Source organism: Macaca mulatta, chromosome 5, assembly GCF_049350105.2.
Source record: "Macaca mulatta isolate MMU2019108-1 chromosome 5, T2T-MMU8v2.0, whole genome shotgun sequence".
NCBI lineage: Eukaryota > Metazoa > Chordata > Mammalia > Primates > Cercopithecidae > Macaca > Macaca mulatta.
In genome coordinates, this window is record NC_133410.1 from 152,326,565 (window position 1) to 152,348,692 (window position 22,128).

At 36.8% G+C, this 22,128-nt stretch overlaps 1 protein-coding gene across 1 annotated transcript in view; it reads left to right on the forward strand.

Moving 5' to 3' along the window:
- Positions 1 to 5,140: 5,140 nt before the first annotated feature.
- The window catches only part of SMARCA5 (SWI/SNF related, matrix associated, actin dependent regulator of chromatin, subfamily a, member 5), a 40,541-nt gene continuing 23,553 nt past the window's right edge, over positions 5,141 to 22,128 (forward strand). The window contains 8 exon segments of the mRNA NM_001266324.1: positions 5,141 to 5,785; positions 9,089 to 9,163; positions 13,450 to 13,616; positions 16,331 to 16,431; positions 17,417 to 17,517; positions 18,252 to 18,431; positions 19,850 to 20,005; positions 20,570 to 20,701. Coding sequence (NP_001253253.1) covers positions 5,609 to 5,785; positions 9,089 to 9,163; positions 13,450 to 13,616; positions 16,331 to 16,431; positions 17,417 to 17,517; positions 18,252 to 18,431; positions 19,850 to 20,005; positions 20,570 to 20,701 — 1,089 coding nt within the window. The 5' untranslated portion in view covers positions 5,141 to 5,608.

Sequence of the window (22,128 nt, forward strand, 5' to 3'; positions counted from 1 at the left end):
ACTTCTGCTCTTACCTTTATTATTTCCTTCCTTTTGTTTACTTTGGATTTATTCTTGCTCTGCTTTTTTTGGGTTTTGGAGGTGAAAGCTTGCATTTTAGACTACTCTGTTTTCTGAATGTAAGCATTTAGTGTATAATTTCCCTCTAAGCACTGTTTTAACTGTGTTCCACAAATTTTAATATATTGTATTTTTTTCTGTTCCATGTACTTTTTGATTTCTCTTGAGACCTCTCTTTGACCCACAGATTATTTAGAAGCATGTCATTTAGTTTGAATATATCCCTGGTAACATTTTGTTATTGATTTCCAGTTTGATTCCATTGTGGTTAAAAAACACACTCTGTATGATTTCAAATCTTCTACATTTGTTAAGGTTTATGGTCTATCTTGCTATATTTTCTGTGGGTTCTTGAAAAGAATATGTGTAGTCCTACTTTCGTAGAAGAAAAAAAATGTGTGCAGTGTTCTATAAATGTCAATTCGATCCTATTGGCTGTTGTTAAGTTCTTCTATACCCTTGCTGGTTTTCTGCCTAGTTGTAGTATCAGTTGTTGAGAGATGCTGCAGTCTCCACATATAATTGTGGATTTGTTATTTCTAATTTCAGTTCTGTCAGTTTTTGCTTCACATATTTTGCAGCTGTTGTTTGGTACATAAAGATTTCTCGTTTGATACTCTCATCATTATATAATGTCCCTCTTTGTCTCATAATTTTCTTTGCTCTGAAGTCCACTTTATCTGATGATATAGCCACTCCTGTTTTCTGTTTACTAATGTTTTAATGATTAATCTTTTCTATCATTTTACTTTCAATATTTTGAGCAAAAGACTGCCTAATTTCCTTTGTCTGAAGTTCCTTTTAATAAATGAGATAAGAACTAAATAAAAATCTCTAATTTCTTAATTGAAGTTTTGTAGTTTATTCTTTCAAAAATGTTTCTAAGATGGTGGATAAAATTTTAACTTTGGATCATAATATTTGAGTTCCTAGGAATACTTTACCTACAACCAGTCCAACAAAAAAGAAATTATTTTTTCATGAGCAGGAAGAAATGCAGAGAAAACCTGAAAAACTTTGACTACATAAACATATGTGTACATACCAAGCAGCTATAAAGTCTCCCACTATTTAGTTGGTGACTAAATATGAGGGGAATTAAGGGAATATATCCTTACCTATTTAACAGTACAGCTGTTGTTTCTCTTTAACTGAAATCTCTGTACACTGACAAATGACCTATGTGGGAGAACTCTAAAAAAGATACATACAAGGTGTAAACATTGGTATCCAGTGTTGGAAATACCCATTCTTAGATACAAACTGAATATGGTTTTATTGTCTTGCAGTAATCAGACTTTATTTTCTTAGGCTTTGACAAAAGAAGTTGCAACAAAGAGAGGTGCTGCATTTCTTCTTTGTCCTTGAGAAAACATTAACTCCTTTCTGTTACCATTCAAGGACACAATGCTGAGAGAGCCCTGGCTCTTTGGCACATTTTTGTCCTCTGGCAACATCTCTTTGTTCCATTGTCTTTCTGTACTGTACATGCTGTTCTAGCACATTAAATCTAACAGAGGAAATTTTAGGTGTAAACTGTGTATATACATATTGGAGATAGAATACTAACATTTTTTACACTGTAGCATTCTGTTGCTGGGAACATGGCTAAAGCTCTAATCCTTTCTGGTGTTTTCTTGGTACCAAACCCCTTACCCTCCTTCTTCTTTGGTTCCTCCTTTCAATTAGACTCTGAACCTTAGGCTTATGATTCTCAAGGATAAGACTATCTGACACTTGAACGCAGAGCTCACTATATGTCAGGCACTGTATCATGCACCTTGTACTGTCTCATTTAATTTTATGACATCATAGTAAGAATATTATCTCAAAATAAAGCTAGGATAATATAATAATAAAAAGATGAGAAAACTGATTTCAAAGAGGTTAGATAACTTGTCTGCATTCACACAGCTACTAAGTTTTAGAGCCTGCACTGGAATCTAGGCTTGCCTGCTCCCCAACCCACTCTTTTACCAACACATGAATTCCGTATTTTGTGATCACTTCAACAACTAGCTGCTAGATTTAGCCTTTTAGCAGGATTTTGTGATTTGGCCACCACATTAGTACTGCTATCTGCCTGAGGAACACAGCTAATGTCCCTGTAGCTGTTTCTAGGCTTCCTGTCTTTTCTGTAGCTCTTCTCTGCTTTTCCTTTCTGGTTCTAAACTCTGCCAAAAATCTTTTTCTCTATCACTCATGCTAGATAACTGAGTCCGAACATTCTGTGTCCTCTTTCTAGTTTCTATCTTTTCTCTATAATTTCCCCCCAAATATGACACAGCTTTCATATGATCATATGAGAAACTCACATATAAATGCACATGTTAAAAGACAATCACCATTTTTGATGCAATTTTTATTTATTTATGTGTATTGTTTTCCTTGCTATTTATTGCTTTCTTTAAATAGTTATCAGACTTAAGATCCTTCCATTTATATACCTACGTATAACTTTAGGGTTTCCAGACCAAGACCCAAGATTTCTACCTAAGACTATAAAAAGTGAAGAAATATTTTGAGTACTAATGTTTTAGTCTATTTAATGTAAATACAAAAAATTATTCATCAAGCATTTATTACGTGTCAGGTTCCACCCTAGATGCTACTTTCTTACCCTTCCACATAATTTTTTTTTTCAGTGAAAGAACATTTTTTAAAATTAAAAATAAGTTTTCTAAAAATGGGGAGATGTTGGTCAAAGGATACAAAGTTTTGGTTATACAGGATGAATAATTTCTGGAGATGTAATGTACAGCATGGTAACTATTGCTAATAATACTGTTTGCATAGTTGAAATTTGTTGAGAGTACATTTTAAATATTCTCACCATGCTGGCAGGCAGTAAATATAAGAGATGATGGATATGCTTATTAGCTTGATTGTGGTAATCATTTCACAACGTGTTTACATATCAAAACATCACAGTGTATGCCTTATATAAAATTTTTGTCAATTATACCTTAGCAAAGCTGAAATTTTTTAAAAAAAGTTTTCTTAATAATAGGCAAATTCAGCAGTCTGTCACAGTGGCTGTCATCTGTAATCCCATCACTTTGAGAGACTGAGGCAGGTAGATGGCTTGAGCCCTAACTGTTGTTCAGGACTAGTATAGGCAACATGGCAATCCCTGTCTACACACAACAAATACAAAAATGAGCTGGGCGTGGTGGCATGCACCTGCAGTCCCAGATACTTGAGAGGCTGAGGTGGGAGAATTGCTGGACCCCAGAGGCTGAGGCTGCAGTGACTCATGATTGTGACACTGCACAGCAGCCTACGAGACAAAGCAAGCTGCTGTCATAAAAAAAAAAAAAAAAAAAAAGGGCAAATTCATTTTATACAAATGAAAAACATGCAGTCAGGCAAAAAATAATTAGGAAATACCAGCAACAATCACTTTGAATACTTTTGTAAATATGCTTCCAACTTTTACCTACATTTTTGAACTGTTAAAAATTTTTTTTCAGTTAACACTTTATAAATTAACATTCTTCGGGGCTGGGTGTGGTGGCTCACGCCTGTAATCCCAGCACTTTGGGAGGTCTAGGGGAGCAGATTACTTGAGACCAGGAGTTTGAGACTAGCCTGGCCAACACAGCAAAACCCTGTCTCTACTGAAAATACAAAAATTAGCCGGGCATGGTGGTGCACACCTGTAATTCCAGCTACTACGGAGGCTAAGTCATGGGAATCCTTTGAACCCGGGAGTTGGAGATTGCAGTGAGCCGAGATCACACCACTGCACTCCAGCCTGGGCGACAGAGAAATTCTGCCTCAAAACAAAACAAAACAAAACAAAACAACCATTATTCTACATTAACGGTTGTTAAAGGTTAATAGTTCATTTTCTGGGTGTACGATAGTTTTAAAGACGTAACTTTTAATACTGGATTCAGCCTACTGCTGTTAGCTTTTTGCAGTTACATATGAAGAGTATGATGAACATCATTGTAGGTATTTATCTTTGCACATATCCTTAGACATTTCCTTACAGTCTAAGAACTAGCATTTCTAGTGGAGTGGGGACATTTTTCCAGATGTCAATTAAAAAATTATTCCATTAGTTAAAAAATTTGCAGGCTATATATTCAAAGGAGATCCCTTTTGTTTGGAATTCAACATAACCAGTTAGCTCAAACCTCAACTCTTGAAAAATGTGCCTCCTTTATTCAACAAACATTTATAGAATACTGGATATGACGAATAAAAAAAGATAAATAAGACCCTGTGCTGGGCAGATAATCTACTGTAGTATGCAGATTTGTTATCAAATAGACTACAATGTATTTAAATTTTGCAGGAGATGAATGCACAAGGCCCTTAAACTACATTGAAGGCTGCCTAAGGCAGTATACAAAATTAGTGCTGAACACTTGAGAAAGTGCGTTTTAATTTTAATGTTTGATGCTTGAGGAAAAGATTACATCATACCACCTATCTTCCCCACATACTATTTGTGTTTCTCACTTACATGGTAGTGTGCATGTTATTTGCTTACCTTTAGCATATAAATTCAGAAGAAATAGCATTTAACTCTGTGCTTAAAGAGGATATTTAGAAATAACTGACGCAGCTAACATGAGAAGGCAAAAAAAACAAAACAAAAACCAAAAAAGAAAAAACTAACGGACTTTTTTTTTTTTTTTTTTTTTTTTAACAAAACAGTGAGACGTCACTTGGGGTAACCATAACGTCGTCAAGGCTGTGGCGTCACGCCTCTAAGCGGATACGGCAGAAGTTTTGGGGTCAGACACAAGACTTCCAAGTTTGAATGGGCAGCGCAAAACTCAGGTAAGTTTTCCAGTAGTGCCGCCGATCCCAGCCAGGCCCGGAAGACACAACGAGAACCGTGAGCCGTTACGAAAGCCTAAAACACTGAGCTCGCGTCCTGCCAGACAGCAGACGCACAAACCTACGCCTCCGAGCGCTCCCTCGAGGTCCCGCCTACTCTTCTCTCCCGAGCCCGCTAGAGGTCTGGAGGAGGAGGGGCCAAGGGTGAGGAGGAGGGGCCAAGGGTAAGGAGGACAGTATGAGCATGCGCACTCAGTACCCAGTCAGTGAACCAATAAGGAATCTCGCGAGGGTTGAAAGTCGGTGGCGTAGGTAGTCGTCCTGGATGCTGGCGAGATAGACGATATCTGCCAGAGGAAGAGGAGGAGGAGGCGGCGAAGCGTTTTCCCAGCCTCAGTCTCTGTTTCGTTTTCCTTTTCCCTTCCCCCAACCCTCCGCCCTTCTCTAAATCAGCCCGCCTTCCTTGACCTCAGTGACCCGTCTGGCCCCGCCCATCCTCGTCGACGTGATTCCCGCCGTGAGGTAAGCGCCGGTGGAACCTAGAGCCCCGCGGAAGAGCAGAACGTCTGGGAGTGTGCAGCTCCTGGGCCCGGCTCAGGCCCGTCGCGGAGGCGCGGCGCGGGGGAGCGCTCGGGTGGGAGTCTCGCTCCTCCACCAGTTTATTGCGACGTAGCCACCCGGGCCTAGGCCTCCCCGTCCATCCCCGCCGGACTCGGCCTCTGGCAGCAGCGGGTGACGCAGACGGAACATCATGTCGTCCGCGGCCGAGCCTCCGCCACCCCCGCCTCCCGAGAGCGCGCCTTCCAAGCCCGCAGCCTCGACCGCCAGCGGCGGGAGCAACAGCAGCAACAAAGGCGGCCCCGAGGGCGTCGCTGCGCAGGCGGTTGCGTCTGCGGCCAGCGCGGGTCCCGCAGACGCCGAGATGGAGGTGAGGGCAGCTTGCGGCGTGGGGAGCGGGCGCAGCGGGGAGGAGGAGCTGGCTCCCTCGCCGGATCGTGGCGATCGGACGCAGAGCCGGGCTTCTCTCTCTGCACCAGACTCAGCTTCACACCCTGTGGATACGAAATGATGCTCTCACCCTTGCTCCCTTGTTCTTAACCTATTGGAGCCAAGCAAAATGGATTTCCGGCTCCTCACGTTGAAATTATTTGTCTCTTTCGTGAATCTTGACAAATCTTTGAATGCTCTCAATGAACAGATGTTCTTGGTTACCGTGGCCCAGGGGGACCCATCTTTTTTTCGCACTAGACTCCCATAATTCCCTCTCCTACCTCTGAATGTGGTTTTTAGTTTCCACCAAACTTCGGGGAAGGGCGAGGAGATGACCCCTTAGGAGCGGGATGCACGGGCAGGGTGAAGGAGGCATTTAAAAGCAGCGCGTCCGAGGACTTGGGCCTCTTTTTCTTCTTCCCGGTCCTTGCGGGGGCGGTATCTGTTCTGGGCAGAAACAATGGCGAGAGCTGGATGGCCGAGTGCGCAGTGGGGATAAGCGGGGCGCAGCTGCTTCTGTGAAGGGAGAGGAAGCCCCTCCCAGGCACTGTTCCACTGGAAGGGAAGCAACCAAGGCAGCAGCAGCTGTCTCGGATCCCCCATCGAATTTAGGGGGGATGAGTAAGTGTAGGAATGAATTAGAGAACCAGGCGCAGTTGATTGGCTCTCAGTCCGGCACTTTTTCTCTTTTTGGCCTCTCGCCTTAAAAAAAAAAAAAAAAAATTAGTACCACTCGGCTCCCGAGACTTCTGGGTTTGGGTTGTCCAGAGGATGCTGACGGTACTGAGGGGGCTGGAAAGATGGGGAAGCTGCCAGGCGGGTAAATTGGATATGCCTCCAGGCTTTGCAATATCTGGGGAAAAAGTAATTGCTCCTTCCAATTGTTATTCTTGGCCTTCGACCTGTTTTGAAATATTTTGTAAGTCGGAGCCCAAAGATTTCTGGGATTTTCCTATCCTTAGAATGAAGGTAATACTGCTCCGAAGATGAGTCTTGACGCACAATCGTTGTACAGTGGGGAAATGGGAGCGTAGTTTACCATTGAGGCATTTGGCACAGTAGTTTTATTTGGGTAGCTGGGGTTAGGTAACATTAATGTTAGTAATCTTTTAAAGCACTTTTAGTGTGAGGGTAGGTTTAGTGACATAGGAACTCCTGATGGTTCCTGTAGTTTTGAGTGATTAGGATAAGATTTCTTTCAAATTAAAATATATTCAGTGTTGCCTGTTTTCCCCTTAAGGAAATGGTTCTTTTGGGTTACCAGGGCTCTTTAACTTGAATTCCGGTTCCAAGGCTTAAGGGGTTTGACACAAAGCAATTGTGTGTAAATGTGCAGTTCTGGACAAAAATCTGTTCATAGTTATCCTCAGCCTCTCAAAGGGGGGTCTGCCATCCAAACTTTGGAAAAATAAATTTTCACCAGAGGTCTTGTTAATATCTGAACACAGTAATTTTAAGCCAAAAGCAAGTCAACTTTTTTGACTTGAAGTTGTTATTTTAAATGAAAATTGATTTTAAGTTTAAATATGAGTATAGATGATGTCACTACCGTATTAAATTAGTGATATTTTCATTTGCCAGATGGGGAATTTGAGTTCTGCTAGGTAGAACCTGTGATAAAACTCAGGTCTGCCTTTAAAAGTGAGTCTTTTCCCACCCATCTTACTCTGCCGTGTTCTTACCAAAAAAACGTATTTGGCAGTTCAATTTATTGAATAACATAGTTATTTTTACCTTCCTAGTATAGAAATATTAGGAATTTTATTTTTTATCCATCTTATCACTGACTCATTTTGTTGTTGTTGTTGTTGTTGTTGACAGTGTGATTTTTTTTGTCTTAAAATGCACCGTCAGTTTCCTGTTCAGAATCACTGCAATTCATGATCAAAACTAAGTTTGAGCACACATGCCTAATATATGTCACAACTTAATCTGTTTTGCACTTGGAAAATGAATATTTTATAAATGACTTTTTCTTGTTTGGAAGTATGATCTAAGGTGTTTTTCTAAAATCACAGAATAAACTCAGCATTCATGAATTTTGTGTGCGTGTGTGTGTGTGTGTGTGTGTGTGTGTGTGTGTGGCAAAGCTGATTTTCCCAGAAATAGCCTCCCTATGTATTCAGTTACTTTTTTTCTTTTTGCATGATACTAACAGGTCAATGGAGCAACTTGTTTTTTAGTTATCCTTTTGGCAATGTGGAACTCTTCTGTGTTCATCCTCATCTTTATTGACTAGATTGATATGCCAATAATGATGATGTCAAACCTGGAAGTCAGGTTTTTTGGTTTTTTTTTTTAAACTGTGGAAGAAATAATGACTACCGTTGGAAAGCACATTTTATTTTTGTAGGTTGCATTTCATGACATTTTGGAATTTTGTAAACGACTGGGTAGGTGGCTTTGTCACTTATATATGGAGACCAGAGATTTATGAAGAGCATAGGGTCACACAAGTGCCAAGGGTCTTAACAATGAAGTTAGACTTCACTTAAGGTCATTTTACCTTTTATTCCAGTACCATACCAGGTCTCCTCCCCACAACCTCTTGGTCACAGATAGTTTTATTATAGTATGTATTGCTAAGCGTAGATTTGTGCATCATTAGTGAAGATTATACTTCTGCCAATTTTTTTTAGTGGATGAATAGAACTTTGCAGTGTAGAAGTTGTTGATTTTGTTGCTTGTCACATATGAATGTCAGGATAAATACATTTGCAAGAGTAACATTTATTACTAGTTTAGGACTCAGACTGTAGTTATTCAGTGTAGGCCGGGAGAAAAAGTTTTTGTAATATTCCAGATGGAAATCAGGGTAACTAATCCTGATTTCTTTGTATACATTTGTGTAGTAGCACAGTAGATACTGTAGTTTTGTGACAAAAAGGGAACTTTCCCCCATATTTTATACTGTTTAATTTGGTTTCATGGTTATTACAGAAAAGAGAAACAGATTGGCTTGTATTAAATGTAGTTTTCTTTTAGGATGATGAAGATAATCTTGTGTTCTAATCTTGGCAACAATCATACAGTTTATATAGGTTAAATAGGTTGTTATCCCCATAGTATCTAATATCATTTTATCAGTTTTTCTGTTAGTTTAGATGACAACCATTTAAGTTTCTAGGAAGTTTGAGGTGAGAATATATTATTAGAGATGTGGTTTGGGCAGAAATTGGTCTATAATGGTATGTTTACTATTTTTGAAGACCAATTCTATTTAATGTTTTCTTTCTACCAGGAAGTATTTGATGATGCATCACCTGGAAAGCAAAAAGAAATCCAAGAACCAGATCCTACCTATGAAGAAAAAATGGTATGTTCTAGGCTTATGAATAGAGTCTGTAAAGAAAACTTTTTATTAGGTGATTAAATGTACTAAACGTCTATCTTAGTCCATTTTGTGTTACAACAGTACCACAGACTGGGTAATTTATAAAGAAAGAAAATTTATTTCTTAGAGTTCTGGAAGTTGGGAAGTCCAAGGTCAAGGCCAGCATTTGCTGAGGGCCTTCTTGCAGTGTCATTGTATGGAGGAAGGCCAAGAGAAGAGAGCAAGACAGGACTGAGCTTTCTTTTATAACAAGCCCATTGGTGATAACCTTCTCCTGAGATAATGACAGTAATCTTTTCCTAATCACCTCTTATTAGGCCCTACCTCCCAACACTGTTGCACTGGAGATTAAATTACAACGTGGGAGATTTGGAGGGGAAAACAGTCAAACCATAGCAACATCTGTTCAATTTTATAATTAGGGCACGGATATCCATTTGAAGTATGTGTAATGTGGAATACTATAACTTCCATATCTTATGTGTCTATGTAAACCAAATGGAAGTATTGTATGAATTAACATAATATGATGTTATTATCTGGTTATGTTAACAACACCTTTGAAAATTTAACCTTGAAAGTGAGGTGACCAGAATAGTTACTCAATGTATGTTTATTCTGCACCTGGCTAGCATTATACTCTGCTAGTTACCAAAAAAAGAAATACGCTCCTTGCTCACAGCATTTTTACATTATAGATGCGATCTTTACAAAAAGAACATGACATTGTACTGGAATCATTCAAGTCCCAGTTCACATTCCGTATCGTCTAAGAAACTTCTCAAAACTATGACTTGACTTAAACAGTACCTACACAGAACTTTAAATTTAAATTCAGTTTTAATAATAGTAGTAGTGGGTAACAGTGAATGTATGCCGTATCTGGCCCTGTTCTGAATGCTTTATATGAATTAAACTCATTTAATTGTATTGAAATCTTAAAAAAGTTAAAATAACAATGTATTAAATAAGAATACCACTACACAGTGTGCTCCTGTAGGGTAAGAACAGTGTCTTAATCTTTCTGTCTTCAGTACCCAGAACAATATCTGGCACATAGCAGATCTTACGTATTTTTTAAAACATACTTTTTTCTTGTCCTTTGACTTTCTCTTCCAAATCAGTAAATATTTTTGAATCTCTTAAATAACTTCAAAATCTTAAAATTATGATGTATATTCTATGGGCATATAATACTATGTAAATTATAAATGATTTATCTTTAGGTTTGATTTGTTACGTAGTTTACATATGTATATATGTAACTGTCACCTTTTTTGCTATCAAACTTAGAGAAAAAATAGATTTGCCTCTGTTTTTTAAAGTGAATACGATTTTGAATACAGTCTACATATTTTAATACTGCTTTAACTTTTTATAGTTTAGATTCTGACACTATGCCAGTGAATCTAATTGCCAATTCTGAGGCTTAGTTTTAGTTTCTTGATTTGTGCTTGATATTGTTGACCATTCCTCAAAAATCTTGACTTGCCTTGAAAGACGTTTTTTCCCTTGATAATATCCTCTTTGCTTTTTTATTCCTTTGTCTTTCCTTATTAAAATTTGAATGTTTCTTCCTAGACAGTTTGATTCTTACTGGTTTTTACCTGGTATCTTTAAACTGAATATTTTCAGATACTTAACCTCTAGCCCAGAAGCCTGTAATCAATATTTTCATTTACTTTAAAATCCTATTCATACCTCTTACTTGAGAATATCCAAAACTGTATTCATAATTTTTACTTAACATACCTTAGCGTTACCTCAGTGAATGAAAGCTCCTCTTCGGGTGTACTCAAGATGTCCATGACATTACTGCATACTTTTTAATAATAAGTTTACTTACAAGTTTATTCTCTTTTCCATATCACCCTCGTTCATTATTTTTCTATTATTGCATAGATTATTTTGTGCTTCTTTATTTGCCCCCTTTCTTATGATCTGGCCCCTTCCGAGTTTTTTTTTTTTTTTTTTTTTTTTTTTGAGACGGAGTCTCGCTCTATCGCCCAGGCTGGAGTGCAGTGGCCAGATCTCAGCTCACTGCAAGCTCCGCCTCCCGGGTTTACGCCATTCTCCTGCCTCAGCCTCCCGAGTAGCTGGAACTACAGGCGCCCTCCACCTCGCCCGGCTAGTTTTTTGTATTTTTTTTAGTAGAGATGGGGTTTCACCGTGTTAGCCAGGATGTTCTCGATCTTCTGACCTCGTGATCCGCCCGTCTCGGCCTCCCAAAGTGCTGGGATTACAGGCTTGAGCCGCCGCGCCCGGCCCCCTTCCGAGTTTCTTAACATTTTTGCAAAGTATTATTTGGGACACAAATTTGACTGTGAAATGGAGGTTTTTCAGTGGTTTTCTACAATGCTTTTCGTTTTCTTAGTGGCCTTTATTGGAACTTTTCTCATTTCTTCCAGGTTTTTCAGTCTCCCAGCATCATTTCGTTTTTTGACATCATGATCTTCACCTGAACAGTTTTTTCCTAAGCAAACTCCCTTGTCATCTGCTAGTTCCTAACCATAGATAAGTTCACTATCCACTCTTCATTCTTGAACCCAGAATGCTGAGTACTACTTCAGAAAACTAAATACTAGTGCTGATCAGTGTCAGAATAAGTTTATGGTTTTTATTTTCTTGGACTTTGAGTATTTATTGCCTGTCAATCTCATTTAGCCATTCTAAAATGTGCCCACTCTGATCAGTCTTCCTTCTCCATTTCTCCCATGCCCTCATTTTCAGTCTTCCTCCACAAAGAATTGCAGGCCTGTCTTTATTTTCTTTCTCTTTTCAAACATATGTATAGCCTCTGCTGTCCTACCTCATTTCTTCCTCTCTCAGAGAAAGAAGCTAATCCAAAGCTATTCACTTTAATTTTCATTTGATTTTGTAATTGATTTCTTCCAGGTTGCTAATCATACTCTCTTGTTTCTGCTTTTTAGGTTCTGTTAGTTTTTCTCCCTCAAGACATTTCAGTTTTAACCTTTTAATTCTCTCAAACAGTTTGTCTTGATTCCAGACATAATCACAATAATTATTTTTTCAGTCCAAACATCTTCTAGATGCATGCTCTTGGCTTATCTTTCATTATCTATAAATTAAGAAATGTAATTACGTAAAATTTGGATTCACATATGTATCTTGTTCAGTACTGTAAAAACAGTCCGTAATCTTGGGAAACATAAATAGCGGAGGCTTGTCATCTGTAGGACATTACAGGGGTTCTAGCATGTTCACAGTCTTGTTATTGTGCAGATTCATTTGCTGCTGTGACTGCCATTTGTGACCCAATGAAACACTATAACCATGTGCCTTCCTAATAGCAAGTTGGGTTTCAGTTTTTACATTGGTGTGACCTTAAAAAATGATTGTGTTCCTTTTAAAAATACATAGTTGTTACAACATTATGGCATTTGGATACTTCTTGTGTTTTTAGGCAAATGTCTTTTTGTAATTCATTCCCAAACTGACATTTTAGACATTTATAGACGGAGATGTTGAGTAGTTGGTTTCCCTGTTTATTGAGCTTTTCTTGTCTTGCTTCTCCTTTGTTTCATCAAACTATTATTGTTTCTGTATAAAGGCTGCCTGATGGCTCTCAATTTCATTATTTTTATGAAAATTTGTCTTCAAGACTCTTAAGGGTTTTTTTTTTTTTTTACCCAAGTAAATGTCTTCCATTCTCTTGGTTTTATAAAAATAGGGAACATTCAAAGGGGCAGATGGCAGATACAAAAGGAAGGAATAGTATCAAGCCCAATATCGTTTTAAAATTTGTCACATTTTTTCCAGCTTGTGAATAAATTCACAGTGTTGCACAATGCCTCTTAATATTTTAAAAATTGTTCCAATCAACTATATTGAAGTATAATTGACATAAAATAATTTTAAGTTTGCAATTCAATGAGTTTTAGCAAATATTTATTTAAATACTGTCACAATCATGATGCAGAGTAGTTCCATCATCCCCAAAAAGTTTGCTCCTGTTCCTTTGTAATCAGTTCTTGCTCCCACCTTCTTGCCACTTCTGATCTGCTTTCTATCACTAGTTAGCATTTCATTTAAGTGGAATCATACAGCATGTAGTCTTTTGTGTTTGGCTTCTTTCACTTTGCATAGTGCTTTTGAAACTCATCCATGTTGTTGCATGTATCTGTAGTTCCTTTTTTTTTTTTTTTTTTTTTTTTGCTGAGTTCATTGTATGGAGGCATGCTGAAACTTTTTGATTTCTGAAGTTTTAATTGATACTCTGATAAAATGTATCTTAAATTTTTTTTCAGCAAACTGACCGGGCAAATAGATTCGAGTATTTATTAAAGCAGACAGAACTGTTTGCACATTTCATTCAGCCTGCTGCTCAGAAGACTCCAACTTCACCTTTGAAGATGAAACCAGGACGCCCACGAATAAAAAAAGATGAGAAGCAGAACTTACTATCAGTTGGCGAGTGAGTAATAGTTCCAACTTCATAGTTCAACCAAACTTATTTTTGATTGTCTTCAGTAGAAGCATAAAATCACTATGATAAATAACTTAAAAAATTATTTTAGTGCCATTATTTATTTGGCCCTGCTTGGCTTGGCATGATTTAGCCATAAGTGCATAAGTATATAAAAATATGCATATTGGTTAGAGCACAGTGGCTCTTGCCTGTAATCCCAGCATTTTGAGACGCCAAGGTGGGAGGATTGCTTGAGTTCGGGAGTGTGAGAGCAGCCTGGGCAACGTAGGGAGATCCCATCTCTACCAAAAAAAAGAACAGTAAAACTGTATAACGTCTTATTTTTTGTAGCATTACATAGTTTATGAATTGTAACAATCATATTGAGTATGGAATTTAGATGTCATGTCATTCCTCAGAGAGGAACCAAATGCAGAGGTTAAGTGGCTTGTTTAATATCACATTGAAAAATGATCCAGACTTGAATTTGAATCTGACTTGGGTGTGCTCTAGGCTCCTCCATCACATACAGATGTTGACGATATTTTATCTAAAGTGTGGTGTATGGGATATTGTGATGACTTACATCACAGCAGCTTGTTTAAACTTTTTGTTACATACTTAGTTGTTTTTATATAAATTGAAGTGTCAGGTTGTATGCCATCCTTTGGTGGTTGTTGAAAGTAATTCTTAGATGTTGAATTTGGAAATTCTCTAGAATTTTTGTCCTGGTTGGATAAATAAGATGTTTAATTAGTAATAGTAGATTTAGGGCAGTCTTGGCTCCCTGAAATGGCTTTGTGTAAAATTCCCAAAGTGAAAACTGTGATCAGTAATTAAAATACAAAAGATTGTCTAAAATATCAACAAGGTTAAATTCACTACACAGTTTGTTGAAAGGAAAGTACGAGCTTCATCTTGAAGGGGTTATCGTTGTAAGCATAATACCTTTTATTTGGGGTATTCCACTCATTCAGTATATCTTATTTCTCATCCATTGTGACCAAAACACTATTTTAATACTTCTTAAAATATTTCAGACTTCAGAAGTTTGCAGATATTTAAATATCATTAGTGTCATGGTGTGAAACTGGAAACTAATGAATATTGTTATGGGATAGTCAATATGATGTCTCGAAAAGAAACACTTCTGTTATTCTTTTCTATTTTATTATTATCCTAATTTATCTTTTTTATAAGATAAAGATTCTATTGGAAATACATAATACATTGTTCAGCTTGATGTATTAAATAGTGTTATTGGGGAAAAAGAGTCCTAGTTAACAGATTTCTTTACTCTTCAAACCATTTTAAATGGGAAGCTAATTTACCTAAAGTAATGAGGGTGATAGTATTGTCTTTGAGTATCAGGAATACATTTTTAAAAATCTTTTTGTTGTTTGTTTATATTGAGACAGAGTCTTACTCTGTGACCCAGGCTGGAGTGCAGTGGTGTGATCTCGGTTCACTGCAACTTGTGCCTCTGGGGTTGAAGCGATTCTTGTACCTCAGCTGGGATAACAGGCTCACGCCACCAAGCCCAGCTCATTTTTGTATTTTTAGTAGAGATGGGGTTTCACCATGTTGGCCAGGCTAGTCTCGAACTTCTGACCTCAAGTGATCCACCCACCTCGGCCTCCTGAAGTGTTGGGATTACAGGCATGAGCCACTGTGCCTGGCCAGGAATACATTGTTTGTTTTTTTTTTAAGGCATTCACAATTATATTCAGTTTTTAACAATAAATGACAACTCAGCTTTTAAGTTTTACAACTGTAATAAGCATTTTGAGAGTAACTATAAAGGATATTTTATAAAAATGTTAAAATTATCTCCCAGTTTATGGAGAATAAATTGGGGATGGAAGTAGATCTTTGTACTCAATTTCATAGGCTCAGAATGCAGAGAAGTACAAGGAATAACAGACTAGGATGTACTGATTATGATTAGAAGCATATATAACAAACAAGAAGGCCCTTGAATTTCTGAGGAATGCTTCTATCTTGGAAGGCCAGTTATCCTTTTACCAAGCATGTAGTTTTGGTAGAAATGAAGTTACAAATTAGATTCAGGGGTCTCAGTAGGGGCATAACCTGCCTTTTTCTAAATAAGATGAAAATATTTGTTGAAAGTGTCAGAACTGGGGAGTAAGTATTAATAGTTTTATTGAACCGAGCCCTTTAGAGATTAATTGGCAGTATTAAAACTTGAGAAAATCAGTTTTTAAGGGGGTATGTCTGATTCTCTTAGGATGTAGAATTTAGATGTGTATTTAAAAATATTTTTGATTAATCCCTGGTCACTGCTTAAATTTCTGAGTCCTCATGGTGCCCCTTTTGCTCAAAGTTGCAGTTTTAAACATGTGGTTTCTGGAACTTTTTTTTCCTTTGGCAGAAAGATTTTTAAAAAGGTACACTTTAAAATTCAAATATTGAGATTTTCTGACTACATAGTTCTTGAAATTTGACTATCACATTTGAGTTTATTGGGTTCTGGTTAATCTATAGTACTGCTGTATTTTAATAACTAATGTATATTTTAAATAATTATCTGAAATGTTGGAGATTTAAATTTACTCATATTTTCTACTGTCCACTGGTTGATGCCTATTAGAAATTTAATTTTGTGGAATCTTGGTCAGCCACTTGACTATGATGTTGAAATAGTAGCTGATAATTAAAACCAAAACTCAAATCAGGTAATTTTGTTTTCATCTTAACAGTTACCGACACCGTAGAACAGAGCAGGAGGAGGATGAAGAACTACTAACAGAAAGCTCCAAAGCAACCAATGTTTGCACTCGATTTGAAGACTCTCCATCATGTATGTTAAACACAGTTGTTTTTTAAAAAATTGCCCTTTGAGACATCCTTTGGTTAATGTTTTGGATTTGTGTAGGCTACTATCTGTGAAGCAGATTTTTAGTAATCTTAGATGTTTATTGGTTGTGAAATAAACTTCAGATTTTGATGGAGATGAGAGCATATTATAGGACAGTAGTGCTATGTTTCAAAGTTACATAAAATGTCATTGTGTTTGTTATTGCCCTGAAGTATATGTAAAACTAGGGATCATTTTGCTTTATATTTGTCCCAGATAAGAAAACTAATTTATTTTAAAAAAGGTACTTCATGAACACATCTGCTTAGTTATTTTCTGATGTTTTTATATTAATTTGTTTTAATATTTTGTGAAATGTATTTGTTTGTTGGTTAGCTTTTTATCCTCAAGTGTTTTTCAAAAGGAAATGGGGGGTACGCTGTGTACATATTAAAAAAGAAAAATCAGGTGACTGTTATGTATATTTGGTAATTATTCTGGGGAGCAAAATAAGTAGTATACCCTGAAAGAGAGCACATTGGAATGTATAAGATATATTGGAAAAGTAACTTAGGAATTTCCTATTTCCTTTTTTTATTAGAAAGAAAATAAAATCTGCAGATAACCTGTATCTGGTCTTTATGAAAGCTGAAAATACTTGGTTAGGAATACTTGGGTTGTCATTAAAAAGACAAGAGGCCAAAGAGTCTCTTGGACCAGTATATGGGTAACATAAGAACTGAGTTGTTGGAGTGGGTACTCTTATTCCTGCAGTCATGTTTCCCGTACTTGGTTATCTTCCATGTCCAGCGTATCTACTTCAGACCATGGCAGCTACCTCTAGTAGTTTGGAACTTGCAGAGTTCCTATTCTTCAAGAATCCCTTAGTAATGAAAATGAAGTCAGTATATATGTGTAGGCCCAGATGAAGAGATTGCCTTGTATTTCTTGTCTTAAAATGCATATTGTGCTTTTCTTTTGTTCTTAGATGTAAAATGGGGTAAACTGAGAGATTATCAGGTCCGAGGATTAAACTGGCTCATTTCTTTGTATGAGAATGGCATCAATGGTATCCTTGCAGATGAAATGGTATGTGTTGGTAGATTTTTTGAAGGGTATGTTTTGTATTTAAAATATCTTATACATTAAATTGACAAAAGTTTCTTACAGTCTACAACTGTTAGCAAATGGATCCTCTCTGAAACTAGTGTAAGCAGCTTGCCTTAATTGCATGTGATCTGTATTTTAATTGTGAGAAATTTCCATCTGTGAAAATATAATAAATTTAAAAACAATACATTTGAGAAACATGTTTTTGGATGACTTTTATAGTACACTGATTTATTTCCTTCCAGTTCTGTAAAACACAAGTGAGGTCATTAGTTGTTTATAAATGATAAGAATTTTTTCCAGGTGGTAGCTTGTACAATTCTTATAAAACATTTTATCTTTTGTTAACTGCTAGTTATGTAATGAATGTTTTAAAAAGTTTCCTTATTGCTATAGTGCTAAAACGTTTAATTGGTTGGAGAAAGTATGAAGTCAAAAGAAACGTGTTTCAATGCTAGCTGTGCTAGATGGCTTTGGGAATGTCACTTCAACTGGGCCTTATGCGGGTGATAATAATACCTCCTTTAGAGACTTGTGAAGATTATATGACATAACACTTACAAACTTTGACATATGTTAAGTTTTTGCCATTTATTAACTATTATAAATATGTGGCATTTCTCTTAAATATTTATCTCTGTTTGTTGGGAGGTATAATTTTGAAATAATGTTTTTGTTTTTCATTGCTTCATGGTTATTTTGAAATCTTTTAGGGCCTAGGAAAGACTCTTCAAACAATTTCTCTTCTTGGGTACATGAAACATTATAGAAACATTCCTGGTCCTCATATGGTTTTGGTTCCTAAGTCTACATTACACAACTGGATGAGTGAATTCAAGAGATGGGTACCAACACTTAGATCTGTTTGTTTGATAGGAGATAAAGAACAAAGAGTAAGTTTCTAGTATTTCATTACATTTTTGATGCTAAAATAATTTGAATTCAGGCTTGAGTATGGGTATAATGGGAGGAAGGATAAAAGAGACGGGATCTTCGCAAATATTAGTATTTACAAATGTAGCATCGTCTTGATGGATAAAAAACAGCACTTCGGGAGGTCGAGGCAGGCGGATCATGAGGTCAGGAGATCAATACCATCCTGGCTAACACAGTGAAACCCTGTTTCTACTAAAAACATAAAAAATTAACGGTGTGGTGGCACATGTGGCCTGTAGTCCCAGCTACTTGGGAGGCTGAGGCAGGAGAATCTCTTGAACCTGGGAAGTAGAGGTTGCAGTGAGCCGAGATGGCGCCACTGCACTGCAGTCTGGGCGATAGAGCAAGGCTTCATCTCAAAAAAAAAAAAAAAAAAAAAAAAGAAAATCATACTGGAAAGAAGACACTAGAAACTGTAGAAAGCTGTAAGAATATATAGTGTTTCCCTTTTGGGAGTGGTTGTATAAAATCAGTGGTTTTGCTCTCATTAGAAGTATTTTCTCGTTTTTAAAAGATGTTTTGAAATGTGAGTTGGTTGGAAATTTAAGGAGCCACATTTTTAGATGAACGTGTGTAGTGGTAATAGTCGCAGAATTACGGTTTTTAAAGACAGTTGAGTCATATATAGTTATTTGGTGATTTATTATGATATCTAACAAAATAAGTTAAAATTTCGATCAGTTAACAACATCCTTGTGGGAAGAAGAGATGGAAATAATAACATTAGTATATAAAGCTCAGATTTGGAAATTTATTCAGACTCTGCTGAATAGCTGTGTACTTGTTTTTATTTCCCGTTCATTCACCTGTGAGTGAGAAGTCTAGATTTTTTTCTTTCCTTTTCTAGTTACATTGGGTATTTTAAGTTATCAATTTTTGTTTGTTTGTTTGGGAGCCCAGAGAGTGGTAATTACTTAATAACCACTCTTTGCTTCAGTTTTCTTACCTTTAAAATAATACTATTAGGAATGTGTTAATACATTTATAAACCTGAAAGGAATGCAGATGCCTACTACTGCTAACTATCTTTCCGCCCTGTTCCTTTCTTTATGTTAAAACCTCCCTCTTTTTTGTCTAAACCTGTCTCCTAAGGATTTCCATATCTAGTGGAATTGCAGAAAGCCATTTTAAGTGTCTATTGAATTTTGCACGGGTTAACTTTGTCAGTTTTTAAAAATTTAATGGTTCTGACATTTAAATGATTAATGATGTTACTTTAGTGTTAAGAAAGCTGATTCTAAACATTTGCATAATATAGCTACTCTACTCCTTTTTAATATTCCCACCTCCTTTTACATATTAGATTACTTGTCATCAGTAAATTTAATGCGTGGTTTATTCCTGTGTGATGTAATTTTTTTCTCTTGTTACACAGGCTGCTTTTGTCAGAGACGTTTTACTACCAGGAGAATGGGACGTATGTGTAACATCTTATGAAATGCTTATTAAAGAGAAGTCTGTGTTCAAAAAATTTAATTGGAGATACTTAGTAATAGATGAAGCTCACAGGATCAAAAATGAAAAATCTAAGGTAATTTGATACTTAGATGTGAAAAGCCTTCATGTAAGAATTTGATTGAAGTACAGATTTTTTTTCGTCTAACTTTGAGTTATGAGATACACGTGCAGAACGTACAGGTTTGTTACGTAGGTATGCATGTGCCATGGCGGTTTGCTGCACCTAGCAACCTATCATCTAGGTTTTAAGACCCGCGTGCATTAGATATTTGTCGTAATGCTCTCCCTCTGCTTTCTCCCCACTCCCCAGCAGGCCCTGGTGTGTGATGTTCCCTTCCCTGTGTGCATGTGTTCTCATTGTTCACCACCCACTTATGAGTGAGAACATGCAGTGTTTGGTTTTCTGTTCCTGTGTTAGTTTGCTGAGAACGATGACTTCCAACTTCATCCATGTCCTTGCGGAGGACATGAACTCATTCTCTTTTATGATTGCATACTGTTCCCTGATACATATGTGCCGTATTTTCTTTATCCAGTCTATCATTGATGGGCATTTGGGTTGGTTCCAGGTCTTTGCTGTTGTAAATAATGTAATATGCAGAATATTCTAATGGTGTATTTGGTTCTTTTCTTTCAGTTGTCAGAAATAGTGAGGGAATTCAAGACTACAAATAGACTATTATTGACTGGAACACCTCTTCAGAACAACTTGCATGAGCTGTGGTCACTTCTTAACTTTCTGTTGCCAGATGTGTTTAATTCAGCGGATGTAAGTATTTCCTGATGCTTTCTGGTAATAATAATATTTTGCTTAATGCTATATATTTTTGTAATAAAAGTGGCCTGTCTTTTAGCGTGGCTTGAGATTATTATTAATTTTTTATGCTTTTATTTGTATAGTTAGCCTGGTGTTATCTCCTAGGTTGTCTCTGTATAATGGGAATTTACTTTTGTGCCTTTAGTTTCAATCTTACTTCATTATTATTATTATTTTATATTTTTTTGAGACATAGTCTCACTCTGTCATACAGACTGAAGTGCAGTGGTGCAATCTTGGCTCACTGCAACCTCCACCTCTGGAATTTGGGTGATTCTTGTCCCTCAGCCTTCCCAATAGCTGAGATTACAGGTGTGTGTCACCACGCCTGGCTAGTTTTTGTATTTTTTGTAGGGATGAGGTTTTGCCATGTTGTCCAGGTTAGTCTCAAGCTCCTGGCCTCAAGTGATCTGCCTGTCTCGGCCTCCCGAAATGCTGGGGTTATAGGCGTGAGCCACCACGCCAGGCCTCAGTCTACTTTAAATCATTGTTTTCTCTATCTGAAATGGCATAAATTGGCACTTCTATTTGGTAAGTCATGTTAGCCTGATTTTGTTTCAGTGGCTCTAGGTTGACTGGTTATGGTTTTAAGGTGCTGCTCAAGGTATTCCTGAAGTGATTTGTATACCTCACATTGCTTATGTTTTAAGTGCCAAGGGTGACTGTCAAATTTAGTGAAATCCGTCTGGCTTTTCTTTTACTATAGTCTAACAAACAAATATAACCTAATCTTTATGGATTATTTGTAGTCATAGAAATGATAGCAATCGTTAATTAGCTATTTGAACTGTTAATAGTAATATAATAGCTATGTCAAGAGTTTTTGCTATTAGAAATTGCAGTTTTGTTTTTTTTTTTTTTGCTGGACCAGCGTTTATTTTTGAAACTTTGTTTGCATAGCTGGCATCTTGTGTGTGTTGGAGGGATTTGAAGAGCACCACGTTAGTATATTTTTCTACAGTTAAGTTATAAAAAGGTATTAATTTTGTTTTTTTCTGTTGAAGATTATTTTGAAAGAATAGTGATTTTGTGTTGTAAAAAGATATTTAATCAAACTCGAAAAGCAGTTTTAGTTTCGATTTTACATATTTCGATGTTCTTGAGATAATTCCTTTTTTCTCACTACATTGACACTTTCATTTACTTTAGTTAAAGCAGTGAATTCTAAGATTATGTTTACTCAAAAACAAAGCACATATATACTACGTATTTTCAAGAGATGAGGTTAGAGAAACTGTCCTTGTATCCTAACCAAATATTAATGAAATGCTGGTAATTTCAATTTCATTTAGTAAGTTTGATTAAAATTGACATTGTTCTGTAAACTGGTATTTGAGAAGTCTGAATGGTCTTAGAGAACAAACTATAAAATGTTTTAA